The 18,565-nt window shown below is 43.7% G+C and overlaps 1 protein-coding gene across 1 annotated transcript in view; it reads left to right on the forward strand.

Moving 5' to 3' along the window:
* The window catches only part of LOC125287798 (protein bicaudal C homolog 1-like), an 80,147-nt gene that overhangs the window by 8,339 nt on the left and 53,243 nt on the right, over positions 1-18,565 (forward strand). The window contains exons 2-3 of the mRNA XM_048233828.1: positions 6,738-6,784; positions 17,071-17,140. Of these exons, the coding sequence (XP_048089785.1) occupies positions 6,738-6,784; positions 17,071-17,140 (117 nt within the window). The remainder of the gene's footprint in view (positions 1-6,737; positions 6,785-17,070; positions 17,141-18,565) is intronic.

Here is an 18,565-nt window from a genome sequence, read left to right on the forward strand (position 1 = left end):
ACAACCCTAGCTACTTTGGCCTTCTTGAGAGGTTAAAAACAAAACAAAAAATGCTCATGTTGTTTTTCCTCTGCAAAATGTGAACTGGTAACTTAGTGATGTGGCTTAAAGCATGGTATTTTTTGAAGTAGAGTGTCTGTTATTATTTCATAAGGAAACAGAGACGTACTGTATTATTACATATTTGTTTAAACCACTTGTTATTGAGAATTTTTTGTGTTGTTTTTACTGTTTTTTTTATGTGTGGCCATTATTTCTGTGTAAATGAAAGCATCTTGGACTTTTCCCAATAGAAAAATATCATTTGGCATTAGAATGACAAAAAGTTTGCAGGCTTTTACAGCGCAATAAATAACAATAAGCCCATTTAACACCACAGATTCTTTTGTTTTTTTATTTGGAATTGGGATCACTGGTGGTGGCAGTATGTTCATCATAACATGTCAAAACAAAAACTACAATTTTAGTACATTTTGAGTTTCTGGTAGTTCCCTGATATACTGTACATGCATCAGTCATTGTAAAGACATATAAAGGTATACAAAGCCACAAAGATATTTTTTGAACGTTTTATCAACTGTGTGTGGTATTGACCACCCATTTAGTCCACACCCTCTATGTCATGTCTGTGGAAAAAAACATCTTTGTATCAGCTGCTTGTATGTGTTGTCATCTTTGTTTTCCTTTTCTGTCAAGAAAATGTATGTCTAAAACTCAGAGTTTCAGAGTTTTGGTTCACCATTTCCTGTGGTAGTTAGCTTGCCGCATAGCCCGCATTATTTAGCAGAGTCTCCAACTGGAGCAGAGCGTTTTAATGGTTTCTCAATGAGCTTCATCAGTCTGGCTCTCTCTCTCTTAGCGGTCCCTGTGCTAATGGGTACTGCGACTTCATACAGCGGGGACCTGCCGGCCCAGAGTGGATTCTTATGCCCTGGGGTCACACCTTTGCCAACACACTGAAGCCATTTGTTATACGCAGCTCACTTCACTCACGCCAGCCGCACAGACTGTTTTATCATCATTTCTAAAAACAAATACTTTCCCCCTCTCTCACATCTGTGCCTGAAATGCAGATTTAAATGACTGGGGTTTGTTTGTTTTTTAAGTAAATGTGCAGAAACACTAGGTTGTATTTTTAAGAACGCAGGTGTGATTTGACAGTCACTTCACACCTGTACTGAATGAGCTAGGGCAGATTTATTTTTAACAGCATGCCTGCTGACTAGCAATTCACTGGCGCAGACCTCATACCACATATCATATGAGGCATGATGGTATCTCTGGATTCAGACTGCCCTGTACAGACACGGAAAATTCAATGTTATAATGAAATAGTGAAAATAGGACTGTGTGAACCTCCTTTTTGTTTAGACTTAGATGCTGACAATAACAATAGACCCAAAAGGAATGCAAAAACCATAAAAAACCAACAACATTTAACATAGCTGATGTTATGTACAACATAACTGATGTCTTTTGGCAATATAGCTGGCTGTGTCGTGTGCCCTGCAAGCTTTTATTACATTTCCGCGACATGATCTGACCCTGAGCTCAGAAAAGAATAGTGCACAGCTTGCGTTATTTGGAATGACAGGTGTATTGATCTGTCAATCACATCAACATCACAAGTAATTTGAGGATGAGCACTACAAGTAGTAGAAAATTGTTGCACACTGTTACTTTAACAACAGCAACATTTTTGGAATACCCATGGATTTCTCATAAATGGAAAAAATTATATTGCATCACTTTCCCATCACTTTAGATAGCATCTGTTTGCTAATATAGACATGCTCTACTCTAGTCAAATGTTTATGATGAGACTCTTTGGAGTGTTTGTGGTGTAAATGCATGACTGATACTTTTGTTTGTAGTATATGATGTTTTAAACAGCCTGTTGTTTATGGATCGTAAAAACCATTAGGACATGCCTCGCTCAGTGTACATTATGTAGTGAATCCATTACAGCATCACAGCTGACGACATGCGGTCCAACAATTATAAAGCCAGCAAATCCCGTTCTGCTGGAACCTTGACCAACCAGGACGGAACATTGCACATCTGTGAGTTTGTTTTTGTGTTGCTAGGAAACAGCAGACATTATTTTTCCCCTTTTGAAGCCCACTGCGATGAGGCTAAAGCTGTCAGGAATATAGGGTCCTCTACTCTTTCATTCTCTCTCTCTTTTTCTCTCTGACTGTCTCGCATCCATTTATCTCTCTATCTTTCCATTCCCTACTCTCACCCTTTCCATCATCCTTTCTTCCCCCCTTTTTTCTTCTTGCATACCTTTTCATCTTTCTTCTCCTCTTTTCTCAGTATGAATGACTTTACACATCTCAATCACTTCATCCTTCTCTCTCCCTTACTCTTCTGGCCAACCTCTTTCTTTATCTCATCCTGGCATCTGTCTTTGTTCCTCCCCCAATCACTTGTTGCTTTGTCTCCTTTTCCATATCCATCTCTCTCATCCGCCTCTCATCTCTCTCTCTCTCCCTCTCTGAGTTGTTTATCTCAGCAACCCCTCTCTGTATATCCCACAGTGGACCACACTAATGACCCCAGTTAACCACAACCACATCGCTGATTGCCAATGCTTGAATGTCAAAGACAGTCGCGCATTTTCATGCTTGTGTGTTGTTTTGCACCGCTAACTTCCACGACGGCTTGAAATCATTTGTCTGGACGGCCCTCTCCAGGAGTGATATCACTGGAAACGCACCGCGCTGGTACCAGCCGAGAACAGCCAACTCAAACACGTCTCAGTACCGTTTTTCGCTTGATAAATACGCCGCACTGGTATTTCCGAACTGACGCAGCTGGTTTTGATAGGAGCCCATGCAGAAGACATCTCTTCATGTGCTTTTGGTTACCTGCTGGGGTCGGACTGTTTGTGCCCACCGGCCATTTGCAACCAATTGCGATTTACAGCAATGTTCTGTACTCCTTCCTGACAATGATTAGTTCTGATCCGTTCTGATTCTATGATCAGACACAACTGATTCCAGGTTGAAGTTATGCTTACATTCAGCCATTTGGACACTTCCGTAGTATAGTTGATTGATATTGCTGATTGAGAGAATAGCAGAAAGCACTGTCATGTCCTTTCTGTACTCAACGAGTCAGATCAGTGATCTACTGTATGATAGATGTTATTGAGAACACTTCAGAAAAGAGGGACCAAGTTTTGTTTTGTGAAGTTAATCACTATGATGGAATCAGCATGCTCCGTTGTTCCCATAGCATCAGCAACAATAATGCGCAATGATCTTTCCCATTATAACACTAAAATAAGCGGATCAGTGGGAATGCCAGGATTCCCATAAAAACCTTCCCTTGCAGAGTTTCAGGCTAACCAGCCATGATGGCACCCCAGTATCCTCCACAGCGAGGCTGGGTTGCCGAAGCTCACCGCCGCCTTGGCAACGGACCACACTGGCCGTGTGGTTGGCAACAGACGGAGTGTGGCCGGACGACAAGGCTGAGCTTTTGTGTAAAGCTGTCAGAGATGGTCAGCTATTGTCTGGAGTCTGGACACCTCTCTGCTGCCCAGAAGCGTGGAGTGTTTTTTTATTATTATTATTCCCCCCACCCAACCTTCCATCCATCCAGTCATCCACCAAACCTTCCATCCATCATCCATTCATCCATCTATTAATCATTAAATTCCGCTCATCGATATTCTTTAAAACTTTTACAAGGGAGAAACTTAGACACTACTTTCTTTCCAACCCATACATTTCAACCCAGTGCTTTGAGGACTGTCAAGGAAGGTTTTACCCACTACATATTGGAAGGTGCTGTCTTTTAGCACACTAGTTCTCATTCCTTGTTCTGTAATCTTCATCTTACTTTGCTAGACTTCCCTGACTGAATCTATCAGTGGCCCACTGTATTGAACACAGCTGGTTTAGCTTGTTTAGCATCCTACTTACTTGGATACAGGAATAGATAGCTGCAAGATGTGTAGGGCATGAGCAATTCAGAACTTGGATTGACAACCTCGGTTGTAGATCATTAAAAGGGAGTCAACATTTGTCCTTTTTTGTATTCTTCGGCCTTTTATCTGCAAAGTGATTGAAGCAACACGCTTGGCGTTGTGATTGACAGGGTCTCAGCATTTGTCTTGCACCCCATCATTTAGTTGATTTATTCTCATGTGATACATGGTGTACTGTGTGTGCATAAGACAGATGTGTGGGAAAGAGGAAGATCGCCCTGCAGACTCGATCGCTAGCTTGCTCGCTCGCCTTTGACTGCCAGCGATAAGACGCTTGAGATTAGCAGCTGCTCTTGTTGCTGTTGTTGTTGTTTGTTAGAGCCAGAATGCTTTTTTTCATTAGAGAAGAGGGAAATATGGAGTTACAATAGATGGTGTAAAGAACAGCTAATGTCCATGCAGAGTTAGTATTTGTTAGCGTATATAGATTTGGATTTGTTGGCCTTTAAAGCATTTCTCTTTCTCTCTCTCGCTCTCGCTCTCTCTCTCTGTCTCTCTATGTGTGTGTGTGTTTGTGTGGAAGGGTGTTTATGAATACCTTGTGGTTTTCAGCATTGATGTGCAAGATAGTCTGTTAAAACAGCAGGTATTTGGTAGGCCAAGGTGTAATATAACCTTTATTGACCATACCAATTCACTTTTGGCTCGAACTGCTCTACAAGGAATCTTAAGACATAAAATACACGTTGTTAGGTAGGACATGGAGGATGAATTATACTAGTGGCCGCTTGTTGGACTGATAGGTGTGCTTTAATATGAGTATTTTATAAGAATTATCTGCCTAAAAAAGCATACAACACAGTCCTGCTTTAATAATGGCATAATTCACAAGTAAACCACAGTTTAAATGAGAAATGAATTACATTTATACTCACGCAGTTATTTCCACAGCTGGCATCCAAACACCCCTCAGCACTGTTATTCTATTTATTTTAACTTACTCTTGTTTTAACTAAGTACCCTGCACTTGAGTTACCCCCCATCCAAACACACACACACACACAAACACACACACACACACACACAAACACACACACAGAGACACACATTACTGTGTTCAGATGCCTTTTGGGGCATTTTATCCGAGTCTTGTGGTCCTGCAGGACTGACTCAGCTGGTGCCGGCGGTTTTGGGGGCAATATTCAGCCAATCTGCTCCCAAAAAAACTGCCTTGTAATTGGCCCGTTATAAATAAACCTTTTATACAGCACCGGGTTCCAGCAAGCACTCTGGAAGGCAGAGATCTGCGTCGGATTGGAACCTTGTAAGGATGGCAATGAGGTTATGTTTTTGTGGTGCTCTGTACTGTTTTGTAAGTGACCGGATGAAACTTCATATTTCAATTGGGCCCACTTGTGTTTTCTAACTTTTCTGGCTTATTTGGTGTATTTGCCAAACATTCAATTTTGTCTGACATGTTGAAGCCTTTCATGAAAATGCAACTCCAAAAATCCTGAAATCTGAAGTTGACATCATTTTTTAACATGTTATTCCACACATTTGCTGACACAAATGGTTGACATTAGAAAAGAAAAACTTGGGGCTACCTAACTATAATAAAAAGTAATTGGTAATTGGAAAAATCAAGCCCAAACCTCAGAGTGTTTGTTGGAAGGGGCTGGTTGGCAGGCTAGGCAAGTGCTGACAGTCAGGTCTTAACTCTGCTCCCCCACGCACCTCGGCTATCTAACCCAGTGGAGTAATACTGACCAGTGTTCTTTGAGAGCAGACCCACCACTGCATCTCTGCTATCTAACCCAGTGGAGTAATACACACCCACCACGGCTACAGGCCTTTGTAGAATACTCCAGGTGTGTGAGCTGTAAGTAAAATATTTATTAAAATAACAGAATGCCCCTTTATAGCGTTCACTTTTGACTGTACCTCCTTCATATGTTGTATGTGCTATATGGTGTATTCTATGACTACATAACCCAAGATGAGAAGGCGCTCATCAAAACCTTCCTCTGAGTGCAATCACTGCCACATGCTTTGTGATAGAGTAGATTAAAAATCCAGCTTTTTTATCAGTCTCTTCTTGATGCATACCATTGCCTCACTAGAGCTGAACTTGGATAAAGTGCTTGGACAGTCTTAAATGAGTGTGTTTGGAGTTTTTTGTATTCTTGTCTAAAAATACAGTTTGGAGTCGGAGTTTTGCTGGATTTTGTCAGGCAGCACTGCACATTTGGCCGGACGTGTGGGTGTGATGAGGGGGTGAAACTGGTGTGCGCGTGACTTGGAGTCAATTTCTTGGAGACTGTCACACTCTGATGATAACCCCATCATCTGCCTATGGTTAAGCTCTTTAGAGAAAGGCTGGAACTGCTCAAAACTCAGCGTGGCAGTGCTCTGGGGACAGAAGCTGAATGGATCATGATCTGTGTTGGATAAGGCTGAAGGGTTAAACTAAAGTCTAACTGTGCTACAGACATCTGTCTAACTCACCTAAAAAGAGAACAGCAGCCTGATCAGCAACATTTGTTAGAATAATGTTTTGTTTTTTATTCTAATGCTGTGTGAACCATCTATCTATTTCTCACATACATTATTTTTACTTGTATCACACTTTGAATGAATGACAGTTGTAGCAGCTTAACTGTTTAAATAGTTTTGTGATATTTTTTCACTCATATCATAAATGTGGTGGTTAAAAAAGGCAGGAACATACATGTATATGATGATTAGCTTTTTGAAACAATTAATTAAAAAAAAATCTTGTTGTTCTTCTCTGCAGCTGCCACAGAGGGAAGAGCAAATGGAGGAGAGGACTTCTTCCAGAAGGTACAATAGGAGCACTTGCTCTAGCTCAATGCTTCTCTGGCATCCCTTTACCCTTACCTCTCTCACCCAGCTGCCAATAAAGTAGGTCAGAATCCACAGCAGGCACATGTCCAGTACAACCTGCAAATGTGCTGCATATGCCCATCAGCCTGTCAGTATGGTCACTAGAGTCAGGCTTTAGTACCACGCTTATGGGTCAGCTGTTGAGTGTCTGCGATGTGTATGGGCATCAGACTCTGAAAGGTTTGGTCGGACATTCTAATCCAGTACACTTTTTCCTCAAATTCAGCGAACCGCTTGTCATGGCCATCAACACTGTGCATCAGAAGCACAGAAGGGAGGGGTAGAATTGGACTAGCCTGTTGAGCTCAAATGACAACCTTTCATCAGAATCACACACTAAACCTTTAATTCTCGCTTGCTGAAGTGGGACTTTCACACTGATTTTATGAGTCGGTTGTCAGGCTTGTCTTTCATTTGAAATCCCCCCTTAAACGCTTGTTGTCAGTGGGCATCGGCAGTGTTGAATGGCAGAGCAGGAGTAGGGGGTTGATTGGGCTGGTTGCACTTGAAGATTGAGTTTCACGTTTGAGTGCTTTGAGGTGGAGAGGTGGGGGGGGAGGGGGTAGCCTGGTGACCTGACACACTCAACAGAAGTCACGACATTATATGAAAAACAGGTCTGCTCCTGAGTCTTTGTCGAGGACTGGAGGTAGCCAAGCAAAGCACCGGGTGCGTGTTTTTATTCTTTCGGGAGGCTGGGATGGAAATGGCGAATAAGCTTTTTTTGGATGAAGGAGGGTGGTGGGGGGTGCTGTACTGAGCTCACAGACCTAATTGGCGCAGAGTGGACAAACACAACTGGGCAGCCAGGTGAATGTGGGTGCCCCAGACGCAGGCAAGGAGTTGAGAGGAGACCCAGAGACCTAAATGTGACCATTTGCACCCGGTCGACTGTGCCACCGCAGGCCAGAGAGAATGGAAACACCTTTAAAATAAACACCTACATTTTCGTTTTTTATGTTTCTTTTTTTTATTATTATTATTTTCACCCTGCTGAGTGACCAGTATGTCCATTTCACACACACAAAAAAATCCAGTGTGTGTGCAGGAGCTCTGGGGGTCTATTATTGGTGTGAAGTGGAATTTGTGTGGGAAAATAAACGTGTTTTGGGGTGGGGGGTGGGAATGGATTACTGGGGGACTGGGTGTGTGTGGGGGTGTTACTGCCAGACGGCCGAGCTCTTGACACAGGTTACTTTTGGCTACTGCTGCTGCCCCTGAGACCCTGGAGGCCTCCATGTGCTCTCAGACGCAGCGGATTCTCTCGAGCCTCACATTCACACATGTCAATCCGGCCCTTTCCAAATAAACGGCGCTCCCGGACATGTCATGCTACGTATATTTGTAGTTTGTCAGTGGAATTAGTCGCTGTTGAGTGGAGGATTTGCTGAGGATCCCGAAATTGCCAGGCTCCTGTTGCAGAGCGAGGGGCTCGGATGTGGAAGGTTCCAGAAGAATTGCCAATTTGAGTAGTGAAGCAGTGATGCGCATGGCTAGGGTGTTTTTACTTCTCTCTTGACATTGACATGGCGTAGGTGAAAAGAGATCCTCAATCCAAACAGTCTCCTCTGCACAACGTGAAAGCAGAACGTCGCTGTGAGACCTTGACAAATTGATGTCCAATTATTCAGAGCATAACTAGAGATGGGTTTTGATTTTTACCACAGGGGAGGTGTGTGTGTGTGTGTGTGTGTGTGTGTGTGTGTGTGTGTGTGTGTGTGTGTGTGTGTGGTTCAAGGTATGGCAGCGTTTAAAGTGATTTCCCCTTTCTTTTTCATTCACTAAAAAGACAAGGCTTGAAATGTAATCTGTTCTTGACGTTGATATGCACCTGGTTCAGACGTCTACAGCTGGGTGTCAATGGAATACACTGAACCCCCCCACACAAAATAAATAGCTGACTCAGCATTCCACGGTAGAATGCTCATATTCATTGGCTCACTCGACCCCCTCACCCCCCACCCTGGTCACCGGATCGGACCCCAAAAATCACCCATGTTTTCAATCACAACACCGGAGTTCCCGCCGATCTCGGCCGCGATCCCCCGCCCGCCCCATCTCTCCCTCTCACCCAAGGCCACGCCAGAGGCCATGCTGAGCCGCTTACACAATGGAGGGATTCAGCCGTGTTTACGCTCTCGCTGTGCGTGCCCGAGATTTTCAGGGGGGCCACCTTCACCTTCAAAAACGAAAATAACTAAACCTCTTCTCGGATCCCTCTCAACCTCTCACTCTCCTAGTCACAAACGCAGCCAATGTCAGGACCATCTGTCTGTAGGTGCTGAAGCTTCAGTGTAGTTGGTTCAAGGTCGCTTTGGGGTTGGGGTTGGGTTGGGGGGGGGGAGGGTATCATGCTGTTGTCTGATTGTTGTTCTAAGTCAGTGCTCCCAGAATCATCTTGGTCTTAGCGAGATCTCACATACCTTCCAGTTCTCGGCAAGCTTTTGATAAACGTTCAGTTTCAGGTTCTGGCAAGGTTGTGGTTGTTCAGAGTGTTCAAACATGTTGAAAGAAGTTTCAGTGTTCAGTGATCAGTATGCTGACCAGGCATGGGCTAATACCACACTGCTAAGTAAACGCATCCTCGCTAATCCAAAGACGGTGTAGATCATTTGTGTCTCAACATATTCACTCAAGCATATTCAGTCCAGTTACGTCATTACTGGACATTCTATGTCAAACCCAGAATGCCATAATAGAAGTTTATTTATGAAATACAGTATGTAAAGCTAAAAACTACTACAGCTGAAGATTTATCAAAGTAGTCATCCGCTGCTGAAGGTACCGACCTAAAATAGAACTGAATTATAATCAACCTGTCAACAGTGGTGACTTTGGACTTTGGAGACGGCTTAAATTCGTTTTTCTGGTTAGCACAATGTGCCACTCAAAAGGGCCTTGTTGTGTGTAGGGTTCTAGGTGTGTGTTTGTTTGTTTGTTAACTCTCTCTCTCTTGCTCTCGCTCTCTATTACTGTGTGTGTGTGTGTGTGTGTGTGTGTGTGTGTGTGTGTGTGTGTAGGTGTGTGTGTGTGTGTGTGTGTGTGTGTGTGTGTGTGTGTGTCTGTATTCTTCTGTATTGTCTGCTTCTCTATCTGCTGTTCTGCTTCGGTCTATTCTACTTCTCTATCTCAGGACTCTAGACTGTGTGCACCCAGTCAGTGTTGGTGATGAAAGGGTCATGCCAGCGTGGCTGTGGATACTCACCCAAGCAATAGAGCATCTGAAGGGTCCAAGGGGAAAGTACAACACTGTGGTTTGCATGGTCAGGTCGTCATAAACACCATTCATCATGCATGAAAATGTTAGGGATAGTGTCTAATGTTTGGACCTTTCGGGAAGAATGTTGGAGCTGGATTTGACTTCAACAACGGACTCATTTTCACAAAACTGAGGCTTAAAACAGTGGTTTTGGGTTTTATTTGTTTTACAGGTAAATACAGCCTGCACTGGCAGAAAGGCCAACATTGTCTCTGATTTCCGTCATTATTCAATCTAATTCCAACAAATTCATATAATTCAAATGGCTGTGAAACTCAATCGTTTTGATATTCAACTTGCGTTAATTCTCTGCTGAAATTACTTTCAGGTTTTTTTTTTGTCCACCTGGAATAAAGGCTTGAACCGCGAAACAAAATCCTTTTGTGTATATGGTCATAAAATCGCTCACGAACTAACTTGTGTGGCATTCTTTTCTTTGCAGATCTGGCTAATCTCTCAACCTTTGGCTGATATTAAAACAAAAACATTTCACATGTGTTATGGATTTCGGACATGCAAAAACAAATATCACGCGTCCGATAGGATCATCTAGAACATTTGGTATAGTCTGGGCCGTAAAGTCTCTCTCAATCTCTTGTGTGTCACTTATTCACGTGTGCTAATGGAAAATAGGTTTCGAGGACCTCGTTTCCTGTGGGTTTCAGCAATCCCCCCCCCCTCCTCACTCCCTCACCCTCCTCCTCAACCCCTCGACACCCACGCCCACGCCTGGACATGCCTCAAGGCCTTGGTGAGGTGAAGTGGTCACAGAAGATGAGGACTTCAGGGAAAGAAAGAGAGGGAAAGAAAGAGAAAGGGAGAGAGAGAGAGAGAGAGAGAGAGAGAGAGAAAGTGAGTATGCAGGCCTGGAGAAGGAGCACCATGTGTTTTCCGATCGCTGTTCGATGAAACCTAATCCGTCTCCAGTGACAACAAGATCATATGGAAGCACTTTGTCCAGGACTGCAGCATCAGATCTAGCCCCGTCCTTACCCCGCTAGATGTGTGTGTGTGTGTGTGTGTGTGTGTGTGTGTGTGTGTGTGTGTGTGTGTGTGTGTACACGTGGGTGTGTGTGTGCGTGTGTGTGCGCATGGTTGTGTGTGTGTGCGTTTGTGGGCGTGTGTGTGTGTGTGTGGGAGGGGGGTAACTTGACTGACTCTCATCCACATCCTTCATTCTCCATTCAGTCTCTATCTGTGTTTTGAGTTGCGCTGGTACATCAGAGTTATTTTTCAACCGAAGCTGTGGCTTTTTCCAAAACAATCGGCAGGGTTTTTCCCAAGGCCTGGGAGGGAAATGAAGGGTGTGTGAATCTTAAAACTAGTACAGCTTTATTTAATTTATGTAACTTTTTTTTTTTGTATCGTGAAATCTCCCACTGAGTCTCACAGCGATTGGGAAAAGGGAACTGGCATCACACTGGAGTATCCCGCAAGTGCCCCTGTCCTCCCACCTCATGCTCTGACCAACGGAAATAAACGGGTGTTGGATCACTCTCAGAAAATGTAGGAGGAGGGTAGAAGAAAAAGACAAAAAAAAAAAAAAAAAACGTCTGAAAACAAAAACATTCGTCGTCTCCATTAAAAATAGATGCGGCTGATGGCTGGAATGCACCGTTCATGAATCACTCAGGGATTGAGACGTTCTGAGATCATAGGTTGTTCAGAATGGCTAATACAGCCTCATCGAGGACTATGAGTGGGTGGTGGGGGCGGTGTAGGAGTCGGTGATGGTGGTAGTCACTGACTGGTGTGGGAAATAGATGCTATTGTTGCCTGTTGTTGTTGCCTTGGCATCTCACACACATTTGTGTGGGTGTTTTCCTTCATCAGGCATCTGTCTTTAATCAGAGGGCAAACAGTGATTCTCTTCCCAGAGTAGCAGAAATAGTTTTGTCATGCTATACATAGCCTAAAACTGTTGCACCAAAACGAATAGGCTCTCCAAGCACACTTGCATATGCATTTCATAATCCAGTCTGAAAAAAAATAGAATCCATCTGTAAATTCTCAAAGAGTCATTTTTCATTTTGTTTATTGTCTTTTGGTGGTGCAAATGTGGACGGCTGATTAAAATCGTTTGTGTCTTTATATCGTGTTAGCGGTTTGCTAACAAAGATGAGCAAGGGTAACAGAGGATATGGAGTGCCAAGCATAATCTCAAAGATGATTAATTTAACTCAAGTAATATTCCATGGAGGTTCCATTTAGATCAGAGTATTCCAAGGACTACAATGTGAACCAGATTAATATTCCATGGAATCCCGTTTAGATCAGAGTAATTTTCCACAGACTGCTATTGGAATGCCAACAGGTCTATTTTTCTGGCCATACTATATACCAAGACCCTCAGTGGAGTTGCAGCTTTTTTCTTAATCCTAAAACTATTAAAACCTTCCTGTGTTAACCAGCTCTAAAGCCTGGTACCCTTTAAGGCATTTTTGTCATTATTCAAGGTGGATTATGGAACAATGGTTAAACCAAACACACATAGACACACACACACACACACACACACACGCACATACATGCACATGCACATACAAACCACACACACACACACACACACACACGCAACACGCACGCACACGCACACGCACATGCACATGCACATGCGCATACACACCACACACACACATACATGCACATACATGCACACACACGCCACACACACACACACACACACAGGCACGTGCATGTACTCACATACATTATGTGCATGAAAAGACACACTCACACATTTACACATATATACAAACATACACACAAGCACATGTATACACACTCATAGATGTTCACACACACGCACACAAGCACTCACGCACGCACACCACACACACACACACAGGCACGTGCATGTACTCACATACATTATGTGCATGAAAAGACACACTCACACATTTACACATATATACAAACATACACACAAGCACATGTATACACACTCATAGATGTTCACACACACGCACACAAGCACTCACGCACGCACACCACACACACACACACACACACATACAAAAGCCCAAACGTCAACCAGATATTTTGAAGTGTGATCCTTTCACATCCACACTGAGTGAAAACACTGACATTGCTTCTGCAACTTCAGTGGAGTTTCCCAACACACACCTCGCAGCTCTGCTTTACATGCAGAGACAGCTGGACACAGTGGTCACCCAGATCCGTCCGATGCCAAGCTATTTAGTCAAGGTCAAAAACAGCCGTCTCTGTGTTCCCACAGGGAGCGTATTGCTTTCTTCAGACACTACTGCTCGGAAGTGGACTCTGCCAAGGCATTTAAGCCAGCCGTCAAGGCACCAGGGCCGACCAACTCTGTTATTTGTCTGAAGTGACAGTTCTGCTCTGTCCTGTGCCCCATCACGTGACATCTTGGTCACTTTTTAAAACAAACATCCCCCGACCGCTCGTGTTTTTAGATTGCGCTCCACGTGCGCTCGGCGATCGGGTGAAAAACACGTCCTCTGCAGCCACGATGTCGCAGCAGCAGTCTTACAGAACCCTTTCAAAGGGTCGCAGCTGAGTCAACAAGCATCCGTCCACAGCCCATAACACCCCATTGCCCCCACACACACACACACACACACGCACTTCACCCTCACCAAGAGCTTTTGTAACAACAGCGGAGTTCTGTTTGCGAGTGCAGTGCTGAGACCCAGGTGGTGGAGCCGAGCAGACCAGACTCCCCCGACTCCCAGTCCCAGCGAGCACCAGCCAGCAGCGTCAAGCAGCAGCTGAGCGCAGGCACGCAGTGGTGGAGGTGGGGCAGGAAACAGGTGCCAAACCCGCCAGACTCCCCATCCTCCTCCGCCTCCTCCTCGCCGGACTCTCCCTCTCCCCACAGGACGGTGCGGAGCGGCGCGGCCAACGCGGCACGGCACGGGTTCAAACATGCGCCGGGTTCCATAACAACTGGACGATTACATAAAGCAGGGTCAGTACAGAGCATGCTCTTCGTCAGCTGATGGGCTCCAAGGCCGAGCAAAGCTGTCCAGATGTTTTTTGAGCATGGAACATAATTAATCAGGGAACACACTGATGTTGAAGTAATTGTTTTTGGGTCTCAGATCTTTCATAAAATCATATTCAGCCTTGAGCGCACAAGACTTTTTTTTTTTTTTTTTGAGCTTTTTTTGGTTGTTCCTCGGAATGCCTTTTTTGTATTCCCAGTCCATTCAACAAGCTTGTTGTTCACAACTTTGAGATCTACATGGATAAGATCAGTGGTTCCTGACCACTTCCAAGAATGACAATATCTGCAATTGTATGAAGTAGTTGGCGGTGGTGCTTTTTAATTAAGAAAAACACAAAAACCTTTTTTTAATGGTGTCATGTGACACATCATTAAGACATGTTGGGCAGTACGCTACCTGGAGGGATATGTATGTTCTGTTTGCATATGTCACTCATGTCGGCACACCTGGGCCAAAATCAGCAGTAGCTTTCGGGATAAAGCGAACTTTCACACGGAATCATCTTTTGGTGCGGGAGGCAGTCCAGAAGACACTGAGTTGCGCCTGCGGGATCCTCACAGACACAGAACACAGCGGCTCGCTCAGTGGCCATGGAGCCGTTGGGTTTTGTGGGCGATGCGCTCGTTTGTCAGGAGAGGCGCTCATGAAAGACGCATGTGTAGCGGGGCATTCATCAGAAACCCACTCCAGTGAGGCCCTCTGGGCCAGGGCCCAGCTCAAGCCAAAGCTTCCAAAAATGATGTCAGTTGCTGTGTGATTTTGTAACTGTGTGTGTGTATGTGTCTGTATGTGTGTGTGTGTGTGTATTATCCTGTGAGGCTGATATATGATCAGTCAAGATCAGAAATGAATCAAGTTCTGATCAGGAAATGATCTGGATAAACACAGGAAATGATCTCATCATTAAGAAGTGTCCTGGCAAGATAAAGGGTAATTGAGCAGGACAACATGACTGTTTTTCAAGTCAGAGGATCCTCAAGGATTCGTGCTTGGTAGAACTGAGCCTTGCTGAGTCAAATCCTTTAAAGACAAGGCAAGGCATCTTTTTAGCGTTTGGAAAAAACACACACAATGGAACAGACTAGCAAGTGTGCAGGAAGCTGCAGGAGTGCGTTTTTGAAAAGCATGCCGCCTGCCCGCTTCTTTTTCAAAAAACAATGAATGCACCACTGTCTCTCATTTCTCCCATGTCAATAAATTAAATGAGACATTTTTGATTTATTTGCCAAAATAAACCACAGAGCAGCAACCATTACGCAAAATCGTAAAGAGAAAACTGTACTATTTAGCTCGCTATTGTTCTCATTAGAAAAGGTTTAAATACCCTTCCTAAATGGCTTCTTTAAATTCGACAACATGAAGGACTTTGGTCTTGGTAGAATTTGGTAGACTTTGATGGATGCTTGACATTGGAACAGTACTTCGGTGGATCATAATGATGTAACATCCTTCAAATAACAGCCTTGAAGGATCCCACCTTAACTTTGAGAAACAGCCTCTCATCTCTGTCCAGCTTTAGATATGGGAAGATAGAGGGAAGAGGTTCAGTAAGCCCACAATCTTGAAAACTAATGTGGGCGATATATACCAAACTTCTCATTTGCAATTACTTTCTGCAGATCAACATTTTTCCAAGCAGTTTAGACTGACTGTTTAGTTAGGCATTGCGTGTTTTCCCAGCCGTAGACTCCCAGCTATGTAGGCGTGCCTCCTCATTATAGTTTTGAACAGTAGATTAATTGGGTGCCTCTGGTCAATGTATGTGTCGGACGTATGTGTGTGTGTGTGTGTGTGTATGTGTGTGTGTGTGTGTGTGTGTGTGTGTGTGTGTGTGTGTTTGTCTCCATTGTGATGACACATGCATTGTGTTTCTTTGGCCACTTCCTGGCTGGAGCAGTGTAATTGCTGTTGGGATCTTTTGTAACGCGCACTCTGACACTGAGAAAGAAAAAGAAAAAAAATGGAGGATTCTACCCCCTAATTTTTCTTCTACACTTCACCAACTGGAACGATGTGGTGTTTTTTTTTTGCTCATAAATGTTTCGGTTTGTTTTAATTGGAAATGATTCCACTCTTGCAGCTGGCCCTGCGACAGCCTGCTTTACAGTAGATTAGTGGTACAAAACGCTCAGGAACATTCCTGTTGATGAGCTTTTTTCCAAGAGAGGGCGTTAAGACAAAAAGAACAAACAAAAAAATGACTGTAGAACTCAGTCAGGCGACGGGAATTCCAAAACCTGCCCACATAATGTTTTAAACATTTTGTCAGAGGAAATGACTTAATGTGTAACATCTCATTAAACATGGAGTGTGTGTGTGTGTGTGTGTGTGTGTGTGTGTGTGTGTGTGTGTGTGTGTGTGTGTGTGTGTGTGTGTGTGTGTGTGTGGCGTGCGTGGTGTGTGTGTGTGTGTGTGTGTGTGTGTGTGTGTGTGTGTGTGCGTGTGTGTGCGTGCGCGCGGGATTTTATTTCCCTTATATACTTCTTTATGAACAACACAGCACTGAGGTGGCTTGAATTATGTAGAACTTACGACATTGTTCCAAAATGTTTGCCCTCTGTAAGGCCCAAATAAAATGTCCTTGAATGTGGCTCTCTTGTTCTTTTGGTCCCGTAATATATATATTGTCATGTTTTGGAACCCTGTCCACCCTTGTCTAAATGTACAAAAACCTAAATCTCTCAAGGAATGCTGAAACTCTTTGTGTTGGCTTTGCAACTGGTTTATGCGTAATTATGATGTTTATTATTAATCAGCCTTAAAGTCTTTTTCTTAACCTTTCTTTATTTTACTGCAAGAGCGGAATGTTGAAAACGACGCCAGCATGTCTCCCTCATTAGTAGAGCATGGTTGTTGGCTGTCCATTACACAACGTGTCAGGAGTGTACTCAGGCCTCTTCTTTTAAGGGTGCCTTTAGAAGTGCCATGTGGATGGACCTTTCTGAAGTGCGCTGCTCGGTTTGTGTTTACCACAGGTAATGGACGAAACCAAGACTCAGATAGCTTGGCCCTCGAAACTGAAGATCGGTGCCAAGTCCAAGAAGGGTGAGTTGAGCATCTGTTCCTTCCATTCATCATTTTCTCTCTCTCTCTCTCTCTCTCTGTCTCTCTCTCTCTCTCTCTCTCTCTCTCTCTCTCTCTCTCTCTTATTCTTTCCCCATCTTTGCCCCCCTTATGCCAAATTCATGGAGACTGTACACTCAGTCCTCTACAAACACACTCTCTCTCTCTCACCTCTCACTCTCTCTCTCTCTCTTTCATACACACACACACACACACACACACACACACACACACACACTCAAGTCAAGTCAAGTCAAGTTTATTTATATAGCGCATTTCATACACAGAGGTCATTCATTGTGCTTTACCGAAACCAAACCAAACAGTAATAGCAAATAAAAGCATAGAATGGTATAAAATAATAGTTAAAAAAGTAAAGATAAAACACACAAGGTAAAATCATTTAAAAATAAAGAATAATTAAAACAACAATATAAAAGACACAAGGTAGAATAATTTAAAGACAGATTCAGAATTTGTAACTCAGTGCAGTTAGCAGAAGGCATCTGAGAACAGTTTGGTCTGAGGTCTAGATTTACAGTAAAACTGGCTACAGTTGGGGCCTTTTTGATGTCATCCGAAAGTTGGTTCCAGAGCTGAACCGCATAGCAGCTAAAAGCGGCTTCACCATGTTTAGTTCTAACAGAAGGTTTTACTAACAGGTTTTTCTCCTGAGACCTGAGAGGTCGAGAAGGTGTGTACTGCTGAAGCATGTCTGATAGGTATTTAGGTCCTGCTCCATTTTCTGATTTATAACCAAGCAGTAGTGCTTTAAAGTCAATTCTGTGACTTACTGAAAGCCAGTGCAGGAACTTAAGAATTGGAGTAAAGTGGTCAGTGCTTTTAGTTTTCGTGAGAACCCTAGCTACTGCGTTTTGTATCACCTGAAGCTGTTTGACAGTCTTTTTTAGGAAAGCCTGTGAAAAACCCATTGCAGTAATCTGCTGGACTGCTGAATCTGAAAACTGTTGGAGATAAAGGCATGATGTTTTGACATCAGCCCTGTAAGTTTGGCAATGTTTTGGAGGTGGTAAAAAGCTGATTTAGTTATTGCTTTCATGTGGCTGCATCCTATGCTTTGAACCCTTTTGGGCCAAGGAGAGTGGCTAAGTCTTTCCTCCTTCTTACCAAATATAATTACATTATTATTATATATTATACATTATGTATACAGTATGACGGTATCACTTGTCGTGTACTCTCATACAACAACCCCCCCAACACACACACACACAGCCATCATATGTTTACTCAGTTCCCGGTAAGCTCCCCCCTCAGGTCAAACATATCGCAGACTGTTCACAGATCAGCTTTCAGGAAAAGTTGGGATCAAAGCCCGATCACAGCCCTGGCTTCACCCGCTTCACATCTCTGCCTGACCTCAGGTCAGCTGAGAGGTCAGAGGTC

The sequence above is a fragment of the Alosa alosa genome, chromosome 22 (assembly GCF_017589495.1).
Source record: "Alosa alosa isolate M-15738 ecotype Scorff River chromosome 22, AALO_Geno_1.1, whole genome shotgun sequence".
Lineage (NCBI taxonomy): Eukaryota > Metazoa > Chordata > Actinopteri > Clupeiformes > Clupeidae > Alosa > Alosa alosa.